This window comes from Ceratotherium simum, chromosome 39 (genome assembly GCF_057802395.1).
Source record: "Ceratotherium simum simum isolate JZ-2026a chromosome 39, ASM5780239v1, whole genome shotgun sequence".
NCBI classification, from domain to species: domain Eukaryota; kingdom Metazoa; phylum Chordata; class Mammalia; order Perissodactyla; family Rhinocerotidae; genus Ceratotherium; species Ceratotherium simum.
The window spans coordinates 1,512,822-1,529,737 of record NC_141938.1 but is presented as its reverse complement, the minus strand read 5'-3'; the positions used below and the strand labels follow the sequence as shown (position 1 = coordinate 1,529,737).

Below are 16,916 nucleotides of genomic sequence, written 5' to 3'. Positions count from 1 at the left end.
AACGGCAGCCGCTCCATCCTCGCACTGACTCTCAATCTTTGATGCCAAAAGATCTAAGTCCTCGATTTCCCCCCGGAGATGGAGAGGTCGTTCTGTGCCACACCACAGACACGCACGCACACACCTACCCCTTCAACCTGTCCGAATGCTGTTTTATTTCAAGTATAAAGGCTCCATCGCAGAAGGGGCCAGGGTCAAGGCAGGGGAGAGGGCTCTGGAAGCCCAGGCGGAGGTGACGGCCAGTCCGTGGTGCCCTGTCTGCCCCCGGGGCCCTCCGCTGGCTGCCGAGGCCGAGGTAGCTGAGAGAGGCGCTGGGCGGGGAGGCGGCTCACATCACCGCACAGCACTGGCACGTCTTCTGCTTTGGGCCGCCTGCCTCCTCGCCCTCAGGAGGGGCAGGTGGCTCGGACCGCCGGGTGGGCGCGTAGGTGGGCACGGGGTGGGCGCGGGGGTTGGCCCTGGGCCCCTCCACCTGAAGCAGGGGCTGGCACTCGGCGGGCTGCTCCGGAGCTGGGGTCTCTACCAGGAGCGGGGCGGCGTCCCCGGAGGGGCTTGGGCCCTCCACAGGGGTTTGGGGCCTCACTGCTTCCTCCTCCAGGGAGCCTTCCTGCTTCTCTGGGGGCCACCGTCCTTCCTCCTCGGCCCCCAGGGAAGCGCCTGCCTCACTCACCTCGTCCACCTGACCTTCCTTTCCTCCCCCGGGCTCGCTCTGCTCTTCTGGACTCAGATCCTCCTTGACCCCTTGCATCTTCTCTGCCTGCAAAGGCTCCTCACCTCCCGTTCTCTCTGCCTTCAGAGATCCCTCACTTCCTCTTCTCTCAGTCACCAGCGGGGCTCCGGTCGCCTCTAGGCTTTCCTCATCTCCTTTGTGCTCTACTCCCAAGGGCTCCTCAACTTCCTGCTCTGCCCCTAGCTTTTCCTCACCTCTCTCCTCTGCCCTCAGTGACTCATCTCCTTGTCTTTCTGCTCCTGATGGTTCCTCAGCCTCTAGCTTCCCCTCACCTCCTTCCTGCTCTACTCCCAGTGGCTCCTCACCACTTTCCCCCTCTGCCCTCAAAGGCCCCTCACCTTCCTCTCTTTCTGCCGACAGTGGTTCCCCACCTCCTTCCCCGTCTGTGCCCAGCTTCTCACCTCCTCTCCTCTCCGGCTCCGAGGACCCCCGTCTTCCTCTCCTCTCTCCCACCGGAGGCATCTCCGCCCCTTCCGCCTCTGCGCCTGCCTTTTGCTCACTTGCGCCCACGGAGGCCTCAGCCCGGCTCCTCTCCACCTTCCAGGGCCCCTCCCCTCGCCCCCGCCCCGCCCGCCGGGGACTCGCAGCTCCTCCCTCCCCCACCGAAGCCTGTGACCCTCCCGACCCCTCCACCACCAGCTCCTCCCACTCCTCGCTGAGGGTCACTCTCTCCACCCAGATGAAGGAGCCCTCCTCTCCTCCTGAGCCCCCCTGCCCGTCGCCGTCGGGGCTGCCCCTGGGAATGCCTTCTTCCTCTAGGCCCTCCTGGAGCCTCGCAGACTCCGGGCCCCTGCCCGCCTCCCCCGGGGCCTCCGAGTCACCGCCCCGCGTGCCCCCCACCCCTTCCCAGACCACCTCCACGACGCCCCGGTCCTCCTTCACCCAGGACGGCAGCTGGGGGCAGCGGGCTTCCTGCCTGTCCGTGATGGCCTCCAGCACCATCGCCTCCACCTTAGCCTCCAGCTCCGGGCCTGTGGCCCCCGTGGCACAGTCCTCCGTGACCCCCAGACCCTCCCACACCACCTTCACCACTGCCCCTCCCTGGGAAGCCGCCACCTCCTGCCTGGGCTCCTGCTCCGGTGGGGGGCTGGGTCCAGGGCAGGGGCCATTGGCTTCCGAGGAGCCCCCTGCTGCCCCGAGCGCCGGCCTCAGGGCTGGCAGAACCCCAGCAGCCTCGTCTCTGGACTCAGAGGGGGACTCTGGGGATGTGCCCAGGGGCCCAGCTGGCAGGGAGGTTCTCTTGTTCAGATCAGTGTAGCCTTGTGGAGTCCGGGGAGGGGAGGAGAGAGGGGGCGACAGGTGAGATTCAGGCCACCCAGACTCAGGCCCTTCCTCCTGGGACCCTCAGACCTAGGGGCACAAACACCCACCTGCAGGACTTGCCTCCACGGTGGGCAGGGAGAGAGGACGGTGCCCCTGCAGAGATGGCAGAGACAAGGTCAGGCCACCTTGCCTCTCCACTCCAGCCTCCCTGCATGCCGATACCCCTCCAATGCTCAAACGCCCTCAATGGCTCCCCATTACCTTCAGGACCAAACCTCTCCTGCCACTCAGGCTACCTCAGCTGTCTTATCGCCCTCTGCTCCCCAGTGCCTCGCATACAGTAGGTGCTTAATCAACACTGTGTCCATGCAGCCAGTTCCGCTGTACTGGGGACCTACTCTGCCAGCTACCGAGCTTACCGTGGACAAGGGAGGCTTTAAGCCTTTTGCTGTTGGAACTTACATTCCAGCGGGGGAGGCAGGTGATAAACATCGACACTAATAAATACATAATGTCAGGGAGTGAGAGGGCTATGGAGGGAAAACAGGCAGGATGAGGAGCTAGGGCATGCCTGGGAGGTGATGGGCTGCCTCCTTTAGGTATGAGATGCAGGAGGGCCTCCCAGAGGAGGTGACATTGAACAGACACCTGAAGAGTGAGAAGAGCCGGCCTGGAGTCAAGAGGTGGAAGGGCATTCCAGGCAGAAGGGACAGCAAGTGCAAAGGCCCTGGGGCTACAATGAGCTGACAAGTCCAAGTGAGAGAAAAGAGGGTCAGTGTGGCTGGAGTGGAGGGAGGGAGGGAATGAGAGGAAGATGGGCTCAGGGAGGGGAGTTGGGGACAGCCCCACGCATCTCCGCACAGGTCTCTGGTCCTCTCCTGCTCTTTCCAGCCTCCAGGCCTTTGCACAGGCTGTTCCTCTGCCTGCCTCCCACTCAGATTCAGCACAGATATCACCACCTCCAGGAAGCCTTCCCTGAACCCCCAACGTCACTCAGGACCTTCCTCTGCACTCAGGGCTCCCCCTCACAGACTCTTTGTACCCCAGCTCCTCATCCGGACTGTGAGCTCCCTTGGGCCAGGAATCACGCCTCGTGCATCTCTAGCTTACACCGAAAACCCAACAAGTGCTTCCCACGCCAATTAATAGGTCTCCTCTCCCTCTTTGCTCTGGGACAGGCACCTGGGAGCTAACGTGAGACATCAGGGAGAGGTGGGGACTGTGGCAAACCCACACCTCACTGGGGCCAGGCTCAATGTTGCTGGATCTTTGAACTTCAAGGACAACCCAGAGAACCAGATTCTACCGTCAAGTGTCCTGGTTTTCAAAAGCCTGTGCGTTCTCCTGCGTGTGGATTGTAGCTTAATAAAGGTGTTACCAAAACAAATGCCAAAACCACCAAACCCAGGCAAGTGTCTCAGATCACAAGTGTCTCACGGTGACCCTCCCCCCTCTGAGGCCGACTTCTATGAGCATCCTCCACAGTGTCCGACTTCGTGCCTGCTCCTGGTGCTGAGCTATGATCTTGTCCAGCCTCCCTCACACCTCCTCCAGGTGTGCACACATTTTCAAGATGGGGAAACTGAGGCTCGAGCAAGGAAAGCGGCTTGCCTGGGACCACAGAGCAAAGACGTCACAGAGGACCTAGTGGTCCTCTAAGCTGCTCAGGGAGAAGGCCTGGACTGCTTGGGGCCCTGCTGGCCACACCCCCACCCCTCACCAGCAGCCCCTCTGGCTCCTCACCTGTCTGCGCCAGGTGGGCCTGCCCGAGGGCTTGTGCTGGGCACCTGTAGACGCGCTTTGCAGCAGCTGCAGCTGGGACTGGAGCCTGGGGAAGAGGGGGCTGCTGGGAGCCGGGGCCCCAGGCTCCACGCACCCCCAAGTCTCAATGTGCCGCCTCCCGGAGTGGCCTGGGGTCCTGGCCTGGCCCGGCTGGGGCAGACCTGGTGGGCAGGGCCGCACTCACGTGAGCAGGCTGTCTTCCAGGTGGCGAATGCGGGCCTGCGCCTGGCCCTCGGGAGACTGCGGGTCCCGAGAGGTGGGCTCCTCCGGCCGCTCTGGCCCCTCAGCCGCCCCATCCATTAGCCAACGCTCCCGGAGAGACTTCCTCTGGGCAGGGGAAGGGAGCCCCAGCTGGGCATACGCACTCCCCCGCCGGGCAGATTTCTTACTGCCCCACAAGCACCCAGAGGGAACAGATATGTGTCCCCCAGGCTGGGAAACGGGCCCTCATTGCCGCCCCACGCGGCCCAGCGGGACAGACGCCCATGACCAGCCCATAGCTCTCCCAGGCTGAAAAAGACACCCCCCACCCCACCGTTCCAGAATGGGACAGACACCCCCAGAGGTGAAACCAATGTCCCTTTTGGCCCCTCCCTACCCCAAAGCTGGACAAATACCTCCACTGTCCTCATACTCTTCTCAAAGGGGGAACAAATGTCTCATCACCACCACCACCCTCTCCCAAGCTGGGAAAGACGCCCGCCCCAAAGCTGGAACCAAGGCCCCCAGCTGCCCCCCAAAATGAGACAGAGGCTCCTGCGGCCCCCCGAACCGACTCTCACAGACCCCCACCTCGCTGCCCCGGCCGGGCAGGCCCCCGCCCGCCCCCACCTTGAGCCGCTCCACGCGGAGCTTCTCCTCCTCCAGCTCCCGGCGCGCCGAGCGGATCTCCTCCTGCAGCCGCCGCTTCTCCTGCGCACAGAGCGCCGAGCTGCCCGCGGGCCGGGCGGGGCCGCCCCCCGCCCTCCCCCTCCGCCGGGCTCGCGGGCTCCGGGGCTCCCGGTCCGCGCCGGGCGGGGCGGCGGAGCTCACGTCGGGGCGCGGGCGGGGAGGGGGCTGCGGAGGCGCTGACTCAGCAGCGGTGGGGGCGGGGCGGCCGCGCCCGGGATGCTGCGGAGGCCTCGCCCGCGCCGAACCGGGGTCTGCGGCGGGGGGGGGGCGTGGGGCCTTGCAATGGGGATGTGGAGAGGGGACAAAGCTGGGGGGGTCGGAGACATGGGGTTAAGAGAGAGGGGTTCAGAGAGAGAGGGGTCCAGATATGGGGATCAAAGGGAGAGGGCTAGGGAGATGGAGAGTCTGGAATGGAGGTGCAGTCGTGGGGTGTAGAGATGGGGTCGAGAGATGGGGGTGCAGAAGTGGGGACAGAGAGGTGGGAGTACAGAGATGAAGGATCAGAGAGATGGGGGTTAGTGAGATGGGGCTTAGATGGGGTACAGATATGGGGGTCAGAAGGATGGGGGTTCCAGAGAGACTGGAGTGTAAAAATGGGGTCCAGAGAGATGGGGGTCCAGATTTGGGGATCAAAGGGAGGGGCTAGTGAGATGGAGGGTCCAGAATGGAGGAGCAGTTGAGGGGGTCCGGATAGCCTGAGGTGTAGAGATGGGGTTCAGAAAGGCTGGGGTGCAGAAGTGGGGTCCAGAGAGATGAAGATCCAGAGATGGGGGTCTGAGAGATGGGGTTCAGACATGCGGTGTTTGTGAGACCGGAGTTCAAGAAAGGGGCATCGGATGATGCCGATTCTGGGAGTGCAGGGTCCGCAGCCTCACCATTCCGGAGGTGGCGGTGACCAGAGGAACTGGGGAGCGGAGGGGCCTGAGGATTTAGGGGGGGCGCCCAGGCACGGCTGGAGCTGAGGGTGCGCTCCCCCCCGTTCACAGTGCTAGGCTTACTCCCCGGAATGGGAGGGAGGCAAGACAGAGGCGTGGGGCACGGCTGAGGGCGCCCAGAGCGCTGGGCGGAGCGCGCTGGGAGGGCGTCACTTACGGCGATGACCTCTAGCCGCTGCCGGTAGAGGGAGCTCTCGGCCATCGGCCTGTGGGGAGAGGGCCCGGGCTGCGGAGGGGGTCTCCCAGGGCCCACCCCTCAGCAGGCGGACCTCAGGAACGCCCCTCTCTGAGCCAAGATCCCTGAGCTGCTTGAAAACCACTCTAAGCCCAGCATTTTCCTCTATTTCCCCTTCGCCCCTGCGAGTATTCGGGGCAGGGGGAGGGGAGGGGTCCTGTGAGGGGGAGGGTTCTACCTGTGAGGGGGAGAGAGCAGAGACCATGAGGGTTGAGCTAGTCCTTCCTAGGACTGACATCGCCTATCAGAGCCTCAGTTTCCTCATCCGTAAAATGGGCAGAGAAAGCTTGACTCTCACCTTGCAAGGAAGTATCCATGCAGGAAAAAACTTAGGACATAGTGTCCCCAAAACAGGAGCATAGTTTCTTATTAATAATACCTTTAATAATTCCCATGACTAATAATGTTTATGATTAATTATAATAACCATTCCCAGTACGTCCTACAAAAACTCTCAAGTCCTGCCATGCCCCTAACATGCTGTGTGTCTCTTTCCAATTCCACACCCTCTCTGGACCTCGGCTCCTACCCAGGATCTCTTAAGCGCTAGGGAGTGAGAGAGTCTGGGAAGAGAAGTGTCCATCCCACCAAGGACACATGCCATTGCCATGGTAAGTCCAGAGCTGCCTTCTCCACCTGTCAACCCCCCTCCCTGAGGGCAAGGGTCATCAGGTCACCAGGTCGCCAGCTGCCTAGTGCTGGACCCTGAGCTGGGAGGAGGAGGAGGAGGGGTTTGCAGTTTAAGGTTTAACCTGAGTGCCCCCCTCATTGTCCTCCTTGCAGCGTCCCGGGATCCCCGCTTCCCAGCCTATAAGGCTGCCCCCGGCCCTGTCTGGGGTTCCCCTGGAAGCTGGAGGCTGACTGCCGGACCGCAGGGCACTTAGCGGACAGTCGTCATTACATCAACCTATCATCACAGACATCATGGAGCGCTGTTTGCGAGCAGGTGCTTCACAGGCCAACGACTAGAAGGAAATATCTGCCTGCCTGTTGTCCCGACAGTCAGCCCGGGGGGGGCACACATTTGCTGACTCCAGCACTAACCCTGGTGGACAGCATGAGCCTCGCTGCCCAGACTCCGCGGGGGCCTCGCAGATCTTCCGGGCCATCGCGAAGGCGTCACCGCCAGCGCCTATTTAGCACTTACTATATATAGTGTTCTAAGTGCTCTGTGGGGCTTCCGCGGGCTCTCACCGCCTCCCCGCCTCCCCTCCCGCCCTGATCTTGAGACGCTGTCGTCCATCTTTGCTGAGTTGACATTCCAGCTGAGAACAAAATCAGCCAACCATTAGCCAGCGCACACCGCGTGCCAGGCGCGGTTAAATGCTTCACTTATAACAACCCGTGTAGTGCTCACGACGGTCCTGGGAGGCCAGGAGGGCTGCCATCCCCATTTTACAGATGGGGAAACTGAGGATCTGGGAAGTGGCGAAAGGACTTGTCTGAGGTCATGAGTCAGGATTGGACCTCAAGGCTCTCAGGCCCAAGACACTGAGAACGCTGAGGGGAAGGAGGGTCCAGGCACGCTCGTCTTGGCAGCTAGGAGGCCAGAGATCAGCCTGGGGGTCCCCAATTTCAGTTGGGGTAGGGGGCTGAGGTCCTGCTTTGCAGGGTCTCCCATAGGAAGCCCAGATCCCCTGCTAATAGGTTTGCCCCTGGGGGAGGGCTGAAGCACCTGCCTTCCGTCTCACCCCCAAGATGTAATCACCCTGCCTCTTCCTTGCTGGGGGGATCGAGTTCCCGTTACCAGGCAACCAGGTTTGTAGTTGGTGAATAATGCAACGGGGGACCCAAAAGAGTGAGGAACCAAATTGGGGTCCCTGAGGGGGGCACCCCTTTTCCAGAACTCTCCACAAACCTCTCGAACCCTGCACTGTCTTACTCTAAAGGCCCTCACACCTGTCTCAAATATTAAAATACTCTGCACACCCCATTTGACATTGTTTATCTCTGACTCTACAGAATGGCCTTCAAGGCTGTGGCCTGTCACCGCCAGGAATGGTTGGTGGCCATGTCACTAAGCGGGTGATCATTTCAATTTTGCCATCGAATTTCTCAGTTTGGGGGCTGTGAACCTTTTCTGTTGAGTCGAGAGCCTTTCCTCCCACCCTGGACACTGAGGGGGATTCTAGAGGCAGAGGGAGGAGTGAGGGACCCTGACATTCCCTGCCCCACCCCCAGCGATAGCCCCACCCCCAGGCTGGCCTTCAGGCTTGAGGACTGCCAGCAGAAAATCCACAGAAAGGGAGTGGGTGGGGGTCCACACCTCCCACCAGGCCTTCTGGGGAGGGGGCATCGAAGAGCCTGTGGGTCGGCTGCTGGCCTGCCTCCACTCCCGCGGTCCCACAGGGGCTCTCACCCCTGTGCAAAGGCCAGCGGCTCCCATGAGCTCCTATCAGGCCCTGCCCCCACGCCCCCCTTGACCCTGGGCACTTACATGGGAGTGGCTGGAGACCACATCTGGCTCTGCAGGGCCATCTCTGCCCAGAAGCCCACGTCCTGTCTCCGGCTTCAGGACCCACCACCTGCTTGTCTGAAGGTGCCCTGGAGGCTGTGACTTGGCTGGAGGGAGGGGGGGGGGCTGCGGGGCAGACACCGGGAGAGCTGGTCCAGCTGGTTTGGGCTGGGAGGCGGGAGGCGGGCGAGGGGGTTGAAGGTTGGCGGGCAGGTCTGGGGAGGGACTATCAGCTGTCCTGATGAATTATTTACCAGCTGCTGGCCTCCTGGCGCATTCGGCTGCCTCCCGCAAACACGCTCTCACACGCGTGCTCGGGTGTGTGGGCGAGGGTGGAGTCGCCGCCCCCTCCAGAGAAGGGCCCTCCACTTGGCACCCCAGACACCTCCAGTCCAGCTGCCCGCAAGGGTCACCCACATGTGGGCATCGTTGCACACCCTGGGTGCGGGGTTACTGCGTGCCTGCTCGGACCCTGGCTCTGGGGCGGGGGGAGGAGCTGATCCAGCTCCAGGATCTTGGAGGCCAGAGGCTGAGCACCACGGGCACCAGGCGACCTGGGCTCTGGATAACTGTGGGCAACTTGCCCCAGGTTTCTGGGCCTCAGTTTCCCCTTTTGTGAAATGGTAGAATGCTGGCCTAAATCCTCCCTCCCTCTTCAAGATGCTAGTTGGGGTACTGGGACCCCAGAATTCCCTACCCAAATGGTCCTGAGCTCACTGATAAGCCCTGTGTGGCCTCCTGAGGGCAGACTGTGCAGCCAGGGTGTATTCCCCCACCGGCCTGAGAAGTGGCCAAGGGCAGGTGTGGGCAGACCGGTGAGAGAAGAGCTTGGACACGTGGGCCAGGGCCCTAGGGGCGTGTACGGGGCTCCTTGCTGTGCAGGACGGAGTTGGGGGTGAGAAGCAAAGGGGGGCACGCTGAGGGCTGGGGTTTTCCTGTGCCCCATGTTCTAGGACAAATCTCCTAGGGATTCAAAATGTTTTCACTTGAACCTGGCCTTCTAGATCATTCTGCCAGGATAGGAAGAGAGAACATCTTTTTTTTATGAGTTTTTAATTGTGGTAAAATACACATAACAGAATTTACCACTAGTGAGTGGTATTTAGTACATTCACAATGTAGTGCAACCACCACCACTGTCTAATTCCAGAACATTCTCATCACTCCAAAAGGAAATTCCCTACGGATTAAGCAGTCACTCTCCATTCCTCCTCCCCCAGCCCCTGGCAATCATGAACCTGCATCTATCTCTACGGATCTACCTGTTCTGGACAATTCACATCAATGGGATCACACAACGTGTGGCCTTTTGTGTCTGGCTTCCTTCACTGAGTATGATACTTTGAGGTTCATTCATGTGGTAGCGTGTGTCAGAGCTTCCTTTCTTTTCATGGCCGAATAGTATTCCATTGAATGGATGGACCACATTGTGTTTCTCTGCTCTTCTGTTGATGGAGACTTGAGTTGTTCCTACCTTTTGGAGGAGAGAATATATTTTATTAATTGCTTGTGATTTGATTTGATAATTGTTAAATATTTAGATGCTCTTGTCCTGGGTTCCAAGTTGAGGCAATTGTTCTGTTTATAATCGTGTCTGTCTCCCAAACTCTACTGCAACTCCCAGGTCTGGGTGATTTCATGTCCCAGCATGGGCGTACGCACCTAGTGAGAATCGTTCAGTAATAATTCCTAAGCACCTGTCATGTGTCAGCCACTGTCCTAGGCATGGGGGAGTTGGATCTACACGTGAGCATGACAGACAGAAAATGCTGGAATGCAGCTCGCTTTCTAGCCTGGGGGAGACAGATAACATACAAACAAAGAAATAAAGGTGATTGGTGAAAACTGCAGTAGAGAGTGAGCTATAGAAAATAACAGGGTTGTGAAGAAGGGCTGGGTGGGATGGCGGCTGGGTGATCAGAGGCCACCTCTCTGGAGAAGTCACATTTGAGCCAAGACCCGAATAGTAGGAGCCTGCCACGTGCTGAATCATCCCAAGCAGAGCAAAGGCAGTGCAAAGGCCCCGAGGTGGGAATGCCGTTGGGGGGTTTGAGGGAAGCAGAAGGCTAGAATGGAGGAGTAATGGAGGGAGAGAATGTCAGAAGATGACATCTGAGAAGGGGGAAGGGCCTTCAGGGCCAGGGTAGGGAATTCAGAGTTTTCTTCTAAGTCTGGTTGGGAGCCATTGGAGGGTGACGAAGTGGCTGGGACGAGGGTGGAGACAAGTGGACCAACTCAGAATATGTTTTGGAGACAGAGCCAACAGATCCAACAGCAATCCAATATCCTGATGGATTGGGGGGGTGCTGAGGGAAAGAGAGAAACCGAGGCTGACTCCTAGGTTTGGGGCGTGAAAAACAGAATGGCTGAGCTGCCATACATACGTATGTACATACATACATGCAAAACTGAGCTGTGAGTTCCGTTCCACAAGTGTCCAGTTTGACATGTCTATTAGACTGGAACCTGCTGGATATGAGTCCAGAACCCAGGGGAGAAGTCAGACTAGAGAGATACACTTGGGAGACACCAGCACAGAGATGGCGTTTAAAGCATGAGATAGGAATTCATCAGGGTCTGAGTGCCGGCAGGAGAGATTGTGTTCTCAGACTGAGTAACTGATGAGAACTCAATAAAGAGTCAGTTTACAAAGGTGTGGGAGCCAGTTGAGGCATAGTGTGCCCCCTGGGTTAGCACCATCCCGGGACTGTTACCACCTCCTGGCCCTGGAGAGAGTGAGCTGTGTGGAGCCGCTGCCTGCAGTGGGGGACACAGCAACTGTGTCCAACTGAGGGAGGGGTGTGGGATAAACACCCACCCTCACCCTCCTCTCTCCCATACCCCAGCCTCAGTGGGGGCCAGAGTGAAGGAAGCAGGGATGCAGGTGAAACAGGAGTCCCAGAAGAGGCGCCTGGGAGGTGAGGGGAAAACAACCAGCCGGTGGTGTCCCCGGAGACCGAGGAGCTAATGGAGAGGCAGGCAGAGAGGAGCCAGTGACCAAGTCTGCAAATGGAGGCATGGGTGTCCTTGACCAGAGAAGGCTCAGTTCCATGGTGAGACCAAGAGCCCGGTTAGCATGGCTGGAGGAGGGACAGGAGGTGACCAAGTGGAGAGGGCACTCTTAGAAGTACAGCTTTAATCCTCATCGCCTCCAGAGCAAGTAGGCACTGCTACCCCCACGTCAGAGATGGGCACTGAGCCTTGGAGAAGGCTGGTGCCTTGCTCAGGTTATGAGTGGGATGGAACCCAGGTGGACCGGATTCCAATTAGGCCGATGGGGTCAGAGGGAGGAAGGAGGTCAGCTGGTCAGAGGCGGGAGGGCAGGAGAGAGGAGAAGGAGCGGGCGGAAGGGGTCACAGGGCAGGCAGAGAGTGGGGGAAGGAGTGACCAGATGCTTGCGTTGTTGGGGGCTCCCGAGGCTGTGCAGCTCCCACTTTCTGTAGGTAACTCTACATTTCTACCCGGACACCCCGTAAAGGTGGGAGCGGGGCAGGAGAGCAGATTTGGAGAGCCTGGGACTGGAAAATGTCCCGGGGGCGGTCGCCCGCGCGGGGACGTCGATCCCGCCCTTGACCGCCGTGATCTGGCCCCAGCTCAGGGAGCTGCTCTGTCTGTCCCGCGAGCCTGAATTCCTCTCCGGCCTTCCCAGCCGCAGGGCTCAAGGTGACCGCCTTTCAACCGCAGCCGCTCCGCTGTGTCCGTCCCTCTCTCTTCCCTCAAAGTGGGAGTGCATTTGGCCGCAGACGCCTCGCGGACTTTTCCGGGAGGGGTGAGGGGAAGCGGCCTCTGGGCTTGGCGCCGGCGGCGGCGCACGGCTCGGAACCTCGCTGAGCCCAGGCACTGGGAGGGAGACGGGGCGCGCCGTGAGGCGGCTCCTGGCTCCCCCTCCAGCCCGAGCTGTGCGCCGCAGGGCTGGAACGTGTAGCGACAGCCCAGAGGCCAGGGGCGTCGCTACTCGCCGGCTGGGACCGGCTGGGCGGGGCTGGCAAGGCCTCAGAAAGATGGCTTCGAGGGACATCCCCACCAGAGGGCCAGTGGTTCAGAGGCCCAGCCCGGCGCGCAGCTGGGGCCAAGCCTCCGGGCAATGCCGAGGAGGTGGGGCCGAAAAGGTACCAGGGTGGCGCCCAGTGAGTGGACGCGGCACCCAGACTGGCCTCCCAGGTCTAGGGAAGCCCTGTTCCGAGAAGTCTAGTGCCCTGAGCTGACCTGGGGTGCGGCAGTGGACGAAATCCGGTGCCCTGCCGGGGCGCCCCCGCCCCGAGGGCGGGGCCGGAATCCTCCCAGCAGGTGCAGGGGGCGTTGCCCGGCCCTGCCCCCGGGGGCTGTTCTTGGAGGCCAGGGGCGGGTCAGAGAAGCGGCCGGCGCAGGAGACGCCTTGGAACCCGCGGGCGGCGACTGCGGCCACAGGTGCTGCGCAGAGCACCGTGTTCCAGCTCTGGGCATCAAAACTCCGGCTCTGGGAACCAAGGCTTCCGAACTGCTCCCCACCCTGGACCCCGAGGCGCCGCGCCGGAGAGCGGAGCCCTGGGGTCGTCTGAAGCGCGGGGCCCCGAGCCCCTGGGGTCCGATAGCGAAGTCCTGGGGCCTGCCGCAGAGCAGGGCGCGGAGACCCCCGAGCAAGAGAGCGAAGTCCTCGGGCCATCAGCGGGGCAGGACGCAGAGCGGCCCGGGCCGTCCGCAGCTGGAGGCTTGGAGAGTCCTGGGCCAGGCAGCGCCGACCCTGAGCCGTCTGAGGCGCGAAGCGCGGGGGTCCTGGAGCAGTGTCCCGAGACCTCCTCCTCAGGGTCAGACTCGGGAGCCCACCAGCATTTTCCATTGCGCCCCGAGACTCCCCAGCAGTCCGCAGAGGAGCCGCTCATGGAGACGCCCATCGAGCGCGAAATCCGCCGCAGCTGCGAACGCGAGGAGAGCCTGCGCCGGAGCCGAGGCCTGAGCCCAGGCCGTGCGGGCCGCGAACTCGTCGAGCTGCGCGTGCGGCCGGTGCTCAGCCTGCCGGGCCCCGGCCCCGCGCTCCCGCGCGCCTTGGAGCGCGCGCGGGCGGGCGCGCAGATGCAGCGAGACATCGAGCGGGAGGCTCACCGGCAGGCGGCGCTGGTGCTCCCCGCGGGCCCGGAGCGCCGCGCCCGGCAGCCGCCGCCGCCGCTGGGCGAGCTCAAGCGCTTCTTCGAGGCCGCCGGCGGGTGCGGCTCCTCGCCGGCGGCGGAGGGCGGCGCGGGTCTGCAGCCGCTGCCCGAGCCCGGAGGCCGGCCGCGCTCGGCGGCGCAGGGCCACTGCCCGGTGCTGGCCCGCGCCCCGCCGCCCCTCGCGCCGTCGCTGCTGGAGCAGGAGGTGCGCGAGGTGCACGAGCGCGAGCGGGAGCTGCAGCGCCAGCGGCTCAGCGTCTACGGCACCGCCGAGTTCAAGGAGCCCGCGCCCAGCCTCACGGGTAAGCCACGGCGCCCCGACGCCAGGGACCCCCAGGGCGCCAGCCGCCCTCACCGACTACCCAACTGCAGTGGCCCCCTTTCTGGCCCTTTGATTCTCAGGGTCCCCCTCCTGGCTCCCACCCCCTCTCAATTCTCCGTTCCCGCCCACCCCTTCTGGGCGTCCCATCCCTGTGCTCCAGCCCCGACCCCGAGTGGTGGACTCCCAGATCCGCCCCACCCAGGCGCATGGTGGCGGAGGGGAGGAGGGTTCCAGATGTCTTTGTCGGGGTCCAGGGAACCCGTCCTGGGTTCTGGCACACCTGGATCCTCTCTCTGAATTTTCGGGTTCCTACCTCCCCACTCTGGGTTCGCCTCACTCCTCCCTCAGAATGGAGGCCCCCGTGGGGAGAAGGGGGGTGAACGCCTGTGTGTGTTTAAGGAGCGCGGCCGGCCTCCGTCGTCCTGGCCGCCTCCAGCTGGTGAGAGGAGGGACAGCCCCGGCTGAGCGCCCCTTCCCCCGCAGCAAGCAGGGGTGATGGAAAGCTGGCAGTGATCTGGCCTCCCCGCAGAAAGGCGTCGGAGAACGGCTTGGAGCAGGTGGGAGCCCCTTTCCCCTCGTGCCTCAGGCGCTTGTCGCCCCCCCCCCCCCGGGCGCCAGAACGCTGGGCTGGGGGAGAAGCCCCTGGGAAGTCTCTCTGGGCTAGGACACGAAGTCCCGGGCGTGGACCCGGGTGACGAGGAGGCGGTGGTCCTGGGACCCACACCACCCCACCTTGCCCCTGGGTGTCCCCACCCGCTGTGCGCGGGTCCCTGAGGCCGGCCTTCCGTCGAGCCCCCTCTCCCCAGGAGGAGCAGAAGCCTTGAGGTTCGAGCCGGCTGGGACCCCCGGCCAGAAGGAACATGCCCGTCAGAGGCCCGGGCAGGGGCGCCCAGGAGTGCCCTCCGGATGGGCGGAAGGCCTGGAGAGGGGCCTGCGGTCTGCGCCCGGGAAGATGAAATCGACCAGCGCATCCTTGAACCTGACTTTGTGAAACTGACCAGTCTCGTCTATAAACTGTTAGTCCCCTTGGGAAACACAATCCAGAGGTGAAACTGTGCAGCCCTTGTCCACCTAACTGCAAAGCACACTAGCCTCTCCCTCCGACCTTAACTGTTAGAGGGCCAGGGTCACCGCCTCGGCTGCCCCCGCTCCCCAATAAAGCCCCTTCTTTCTGGGCAGCGCAGGCTGTTTTCTTCTGGGTCCTCTTCGTCTGGGGTGGGGCGGGAGCGCGGCGGCAGGAGGCAGGCGTCGGAAAGGCGCAGGAGGCGCCGGCCGGAATGCGGAATGTGCCCTTACCGCGCGGTTCCGGGGCTGCAGCTCTCCCCGGCCCGGCCCGGCTCCTAGTGCCCCCTGGCGGCGCGGGCGCAAACTGCGGCGTTGGGACAGACGGGCTCACGCCCTGCCTTTCCAGACGTCGTCAACATTTATTGGTGTCAACGGCGTGCTCCGCGCTGGGCGCTGGCTAGACGGAGGTGATAAGAGGTTGTTCCTGCCCTGGGGACGTAAACAATAGCTACCAAAAAAGGGGGTGGTGAGAGTACAAGCTTCTTAGCAGGGTACACAAGACCATTTATAATCTGCCCAGCAAGTGCGAACCTCCCGCGCCCCCAGGCCCCAGGCCATTGTTAACGAGAGAGATGGAGTGTGCCGCAAGACAAATGGCTCGTCTCCAAGGGCAGGGAAGCGTTCATATCAGTGCTACCAATGAGTGTGCTCAGTGGTGCCAGAACTGCTTTCCTAAGCAACTGGACACCCAGCTTTAAAACAGAAGTCCAGTAAACTGTAAATTATTGTGACTATTGAGAAAACTTCTAAAATTGGGAGTGGGGTCAGGCGGGGGCAGTGAGCAACACCTGTTTGCAATAGGGCTTGTGGCTGTCAGTCCCAAGACAAGGGGCTCAAGGCCCCCCTGGATGGGGTTCAAGAGGGTCTGTGAACACCTTAAGTTGAAAGACTGTGCAGTTATATTCTGCGGTTTGGGTACCCCAGCTTCTTAGAGGTGCACAGACACCCAGAAAAGGTGGAGACCCAGGAAGCTTTTAGAATCACTCTTAAAACTCCTGGATTTGTCCAACTCTGTATGCCCTGGGTCTAGCAACAGGCTCCCTGCATAGGGATGACAAAAGGCTAACAAGGATGAAAGAACGCTCACACAGTTTGCACCCCAAGAGCAGCTCAGCCCAAGGACCCACCCCCGACCCCATCAGCAGCACACTGAGCATATGCTTGACCTCGACTAGGGGCATCTGGAGAGAAAGGCAGGAAAGAGGCAGGCCGCCAAGGGGGGAAGTGGAAACACCCAGAGCCTGATTTTAATTCCCAGCAGGGGAGCTAAGAACTAAGCAGGTAAAGAGTTGACAGGACTGTGCAAGTGTAGACCTGGGTTCTCGAACTGTCCTACAGATTAAAATCACCTGAGGTGCCCTTATGCCAAGTAAATCAGAATCCGGCAGGGCCCTTGGCATCCGCACTTTTTAAAGCGCCACAGGTGCTTCCGACAGGGAGCAGGTTTGAAAACCGAGATGCAGATGGAGGCTCGCAGTCCTCCAAGTGTGGGGCCTGGACCAGCAGCATCCGCAGCGCTTGGGAACTTGTTGGAAACGCACATTCTTGGGGCCATCCCAGACTTCACGGTCAAACCCTCCACGTGATTCTGAGGCATGCTAAAGTTGGTGAATCACGAGTGTAAACAGTTCCTGAGCAACAGGACCCCGGAAATGAAGCCTGTTTCCTTCCTCTCCCAGTAGTGTCACCACCCACAGGAAATCTTTAGTCTTAAGTGGCCTGTGGATTTGTCTTAAGGGAGACAGTCTGAAGCTGTGTGTGGCTCATTGGAATTGAGATGCACCGGAAGTGTAAAATGCACACCAGATTTCAAAGACCAGTACCCCCACATCTCATTAATAGTTTCTTACACTGATCATATGTTGAAATATTTTGGATATACTGAGTTAAATAAAAGTATCATTAAAATTAATCTGACCTCATTTTTTTTAATGTGGTTACTAGAAAGTTTGAAATTACGTGTGACTCGCATTTGTGGCTCAATTTAAATTTCTGCTGGACAGGCCAGTCTTAAAAGTCTTGTGTGGGGGCGGACTCACAGGGGCTACCTCAAATCAGTATTAGGGAGCTTCAACATCCCTTGCACTCACTCAGATCCGCCTGTGGACTAACAAA

At 60.9% G+C, this 16,916-nt stretch overlaps 2 protein-coding genes across 3 annotated transcripts; one reads left to right on the top strand and one right to left on the bottom strand.

The window, feature by feature from the left end:
• Nucleotides 1–42: 42 nt before the first annotated feature.
• On the bottom strand, nt 43–8,356 carry PALM3 (paralemmin 3). Of its 2 annotated transcripts, XM_087425340.1 has the most exons (7): nt 8,274–8,356; nt 5,759–5,807; nt 4,607–4,687; nt 3,960–4,102; nt 3,737–3,821; nt 2,101–2,146; nt 43–1,989 (listed from the first exon to the last, which is right to left on the bottom strand). In XM_087425340.1, exons 1-7 carry the CDS (start codon nt 8,312–8,314, stop codon nt 329–331), a joined length of 2,106 nt encoding a protein of 701 aa, XP_087281466.1. In that variant the 5' UTR covers nt 8,315–8,356; the 3' UTR covers nt 43–328. The 2 variants fall into 2 exon arrangements, with proteins under 2 accessions (XP_087281466.1, XP_087281467.1); XM_087425341.1 differs by lacking the exons at nt 5,759–5,807; nt 8,274–8,356 and adding an exon at nt 5,542–5,709.
• A 4,307-nt stretch (nt 8,357–12,663) lies between these two features.
• Nucleotides 12,664–14,972, top strand: MISP3 (MISP family member 3). The gene is made up of 3 exons (XM_087425347.1): nt 12,664–13,716; nt 14,220–14,293; nt 14,543–14,972. The coding sequence occupies exons 1-3, from the start codon at nt 13,149–13,151 to the stop codon at nt 14,558–14,560; spliced, it is 660 nt and encodes a 219-aa protein (XP_087281473.1). The 5' UTR covers nt 12,664–13,148; the 3' UTR covers nt 14,561–14,972.
• Nucleotides 14,973–16,916: the final 1,944 nt, after the last annotated feature.

Excerpts from the sequence above, each read along its gene's own strand:
- PALM3 (XM_087425340.1), bottom strand. The coding sequence starts at position 8,314 with ATGGCCCTGCAGAGCCAGATGTGGTCTCCAGCCACTCCCAT. Across the intron at positions 5,808-8,273 it reads TGGTCTCCAGCCACTCCCAT|GCCGATGGCCGAGAGCTCCC; the intron begins GTAAGTGCCCAG and ends CTCTCCCCACAG. Across the intron at positions 1,990-2,100 it reads CGTGGAGGCAAGTCCTGCAG|GCTACACTGATCTGAACAAG; the intron begins GTGGGTGTTTGT and ends GGACTCCACAAG.
- MISP3 (XM_087425347.1), top strand. The coding sequence starts at position 13,149 with ATGGAGACGCCCATCGAGCGCGAAATCCGCCGCAGCTGCGAACGCGAG. Across the intron at positions 13,717-14,219 it reads GCCCGCGCCCAGCCTCACGG|CAAGCAGGGGTGATGGAAAG; the intron begins GTAAGCCACGGC and ends CTTCCCCCGCAG.